The sequence below is a fragment of the Rattus norvegicus genome, chromosome 7 (genome assembly GCF_036323735.1).
Source record: "Rattus norvegicus strain BN/NHsdMcwi chromosome 7, GRCr8, whole genome shotgun sequence".
Lineage (NCBI taxonomy): Eukaryota > Metazoa > Chordata > Mammalia > Rodentia > Muridae > Rattus > Rattus norvegicus.
Window position 1 is genome coordinate 122,271,622 of NC_086025.1, and position 3,609 is coordinate 122,275,230.

The 3,609-nt window shown below is 52.2% G+C and overlaps 1 protein-coding gene across 1 annotated transcript; it reads left to right on the forward strand.

Annotated features, from left to right (window-relative positions):
- Positions 1–1,186: 1,186 nt before the first annotated feature.
- Adm2 (adrenomedullin 2) lies at positions 1,187–2,973 on the forward strand. The gene is made up of 3 exons (NM_201426.2): positions 1,187–1,387; positions 1,527–1,641; positions 2,224–2,973. The coding sequence occupies exons 2-3, from the start codon at positions 1,538–1,540 to the stop codon at positions 2,558–2,560; spliced, it is 441 nt and encodes a 146-aa protein (NP_958829.1). The 5' UTR covers positions 1,187–1,387; positions 1,527–1,537; the 3' UTR covers positions 2,561–2,973.
- The last annotated feature ends 636 nt before the right edge of the window (positions 2,974–3,609 follow it).

Consider the following 3,609-nt stretch of genomic DNA (forward strand, 5'->3'; position numbering starts at 1 on the left):
GGTAGGGATTTTTAGTTGTGGAAAGCCTGAAAAAAAAAACATTACTGAAATAAAGGTTCATGAAGGACTGATGACATGAGAGTACAATAATGTGTTTATGAACATGTCAAAAATAAGATCCATAATTTTAGACACTAAAGATTAGTAAAAAAAAATAATAAGGAAAAGGGAGACATATGGAAGCATTAAAAACAAAAAAAATTAAAATTAAAAAAGACTGAGGGCTGGGACTATGGTTCAGGCTTGTATTCAAGAGGCAGAGCTAGGGGTTGGGGATTTGGATCAGTGGTAGAGCGCTTGCCTAGGAAGCGCAAGGTTCTGGGTTCGGTCCCCAGCCGGTCCCCAGCCGAAAAGAGGCAGAGATAGGAAGACTTCAAGTTGAACTCCTCCCTTGGTTACTAAGTGAGTTCAAGGCTGGCCTGAGCATTTTAGGGAGATCCTACCTCAACAACGGTGGCAAATAAAGTGACTGGGGATATAGCTCAGTGGTATGTGCTTACCTGGTTCGCTCCAGAAAAAGGCTGATTAAAAAAAAAAAAACAAAAAAACAAATGAACGTACAAAACAGCTGCATAATCAAGTATGCCCAACCGTAAGAGCACCTTTATGCTTACCCACACAGACACACACACACAGACACACACACACACACACACACACACACACTACTTGCTTTGCACGTGTGTGCTCTGTGTAACTCATGCAAGAGGATACCGTGTGCAGAAAAGAGCATCGCGACTGTCACCCAGAATACTGCTGTGGTGTGGGGTCTCTCTTTGTACTTGTATTACAGTATTTGGTAACAAGGAACTAACTGACCATCTGGGAAACAAGCTGGTAGACCTCAGGAATCTGCCATTATCCCCTGGGGATGCTGGGCAACCACAGGTGGATGCCCTCAGGGCCAGAGCACGAGTCCCTACCCTAGCACTCACCTGCCTGGTCGACCATTGGGCTCCACTAGTCCCTGAGACTCTGTCGCGCACCAGAGGGTACCAGAAGTGAGGGTAGTAGCCCCACAGGGTTTCTGGTCAGCTGTTGAGCATTTCTCAGCGGGGATGGGCCCCTTGAAGTGACCCCCTGTGGCTCTACTGCTTCCTGCTGGGCAGGAGTAGCTACCAGGAGAGCGTGGCTACCGCAGCCCACCCGGGTGGAGGACGCCCCGCCCCATCAGCGCCTGGGCCCCGCCTTCAGCTCCAAAGACTACTTAGTGCTGGAAGTGCTTCCCAAACTAGTTTTCCGCTGAACCCTAGAAGGCTATCTCTCCTAGGAGACCACGACCTGACCCACAAGTTCCGCTGTGTGCTCTGGGAACTGCCAGCAAATCCAAGTCTTGCCAGCTGTCTCCAGATCCTGAGACCTGTGCCCCGACAGACAACAGACGCAGGTACCAACCAATCTAACTACGTTCCGAACCCCGGGGCAAAGAAGGGCTCCCTTAACTGGTGGGCAAAGAGGGTTGGCTCCAGGCCAAAGTTGCCCTCCTCCTCCCCATTTGCTGGCTTCACTGCATTCTTCCTCCACAGCCCAGCCCGCCATGGCCCAGTTGCTGATGGTCACGGTAACCTTCGGTTGCATCAGCCTCCTCTACCTGCTCCCGGGCACGCTGTCTGGCAGCCTGGGTAAGGGACTGAGACCCAGGTGAGTACAAGGATTGGATTGGACTCCTCACAAGGACCTAACATTTCTAGAGCTCATCTCCCAGATCAAGGGCCTCCCTCCACCTTTAGTGTTGCCTGAACCAGGCAGGAGGGCTTTTTTCTTCCTTTGCCTTCTTCTACTTGGTGTACTTATTTCCCCACCCCCACTGATACAATAGACCTTTAACAAAAGTCTGCAGGAGGATGGGAGGCTAGAGCTTCTCAAGCTTGCTGGCCTCTGACCACATAAGGAAAGAACCTGGGGCCAGGGTGGGGATGAGGGTCTTTCTTGGGGTCCTTTGCCCAGAGAATGGTGCTGTTAATTGGTACATGTGACTTGTGCTACTGAGGTGGCCAAACTGTCAGTAAGCCCAGAAGGAGGGTGGGCTCCCCCTCCCAGCCTTCAGGTTGGAGACCAAGCTTTTGGGCTTCCCCTGGTCTTGGGCCAGGCTTTTAGGGAAGCTATGGGCTTCCCCGGCTAGTGCCTTCAGACTGTGGAGAAGAGAAGTTGGTGGGTTTAAGGGCTTTTGGAAGGCTGTACTAAGCCACTTAGTTTACTACATCTTCCTCCCCACTTCTGCAGAGAACCCCCAGCCAAGATTCCTTCCAGCGGCCCACAGCCTGGACACCCCTCACTTCGGCCTGTAGTCTGGAAGCCTCCACATGCTCTCCAGCCACAGGGAAGGGGCAACCCGGCCCTTGCTACGGTTCATCTGCCTCAGGGTGGTGGCTCACGACACCCAGGTCCCCAGCGTCACGTGGGATCCCGAAGACCCCATGCCCAGCTCCTTCGGGTTGGCTGTGTCCTGGGAACGTGTCAAGTCCAGAATCTCAGCCATCGCCTGTGGCAACTTGTCCGGCCAAGTGGCCGGCGGGACTCAGCTCCTGTGGATCCCAGCAGCCCCCACAGTTATGGCTGAGGTGGGTCCTAGGTATCCCGCCTAGAGTGCTGTACTCTGAGCCCAGAGATTGCAGCTGAGCTCCACACCCTGGCCCAATCCTCTGGAGCTCCTGCTTACAGCAATTCCTCATGGCTTTGGATATCATAAACCTATGAGGATATGAGGATCTAGGCTGTAGATTCAGCACCAACAGGGGCCTGTGCATCCCAGAACTGTGTACACACAGGGTACAGGTGCTCGGAAGAAGTGTTCTCAGCATCACAGACCACAGAGTACTCGAGGAGGCCTGTGCCTAAAGAAAATCGGCAAAAGCCTGAGTCTTAAACAGGGCTCCACTTGTGAGCAAGCAGGAGAAAGGCTGGAGTGGCCCCTGTGACCCCACCCTACCCCGACCCCACTAGGAATTAAAGCCTGACTGTGGTCAAAAGCTGTAGCCACTCTCTTGTGCAGTTTACCCTTCTGGACCTGATCAGGAACAATGACTTTTTCCTTTGGTGACCTGAAACAGGAGGGGCAGAAAGAAGGGCCATATGGTGTGGTCCCAGAGACCTCCAGTGGCTGTTGCGAACTGGAACCCTAACCAGAGTGGTGATGGAGACTCCTAGGACACTCTGGGATAAAGTACAGCAGAGACAACCCTGTTTACCCTCAGACCAAGGCAGGAGATAGGACAAAGGGGCCCATCTCTAAAAGGTTGAGTATGACCTACCCCTGAGCGAGACATGGTGACAGCAACCTCTGCGCTCAGGAGACTGAGGTGGGAAGATGAGAAGTTCATGACCAGCTTATGTTATAGCAAGATCCTTTCTCAAAAAAACCCAATCAAACAACAAAACTACTCCAAATCAGGGAAAACCAAACAAACAAACAAAAAACATACAGACCCAAACCTACATCCATCTCTGCAGCCTGCCTACCCCCATCCGGTGAGGACATCCGGCACACGCAGCAGGGGTTGTAGAATCTGACAGGCTTACTCCTTTGTTCCCAGCTAAGAGTTCAAGAAGGGGAGATGGACCACAAATGGCAATCAAGGGGAGACCCAAACCATCCAGAGTCACATGTTC

Coding starts and splice junctions, on each gene's coding strand:
- Adm2 (NM_201426.2), top strand. CDS start 1,538: ATGGCCCAGTTGCTGATGGTCACGGTAACCTTCGGTTGCATCAGCCTC. Junction 1,642..2,223: donor GGTAAGGGACTGAGACCCAG/GTGAGTACAAGG, acceptor CCACTTCTGCAG/AGAACCCCCAGCCAAGATTC.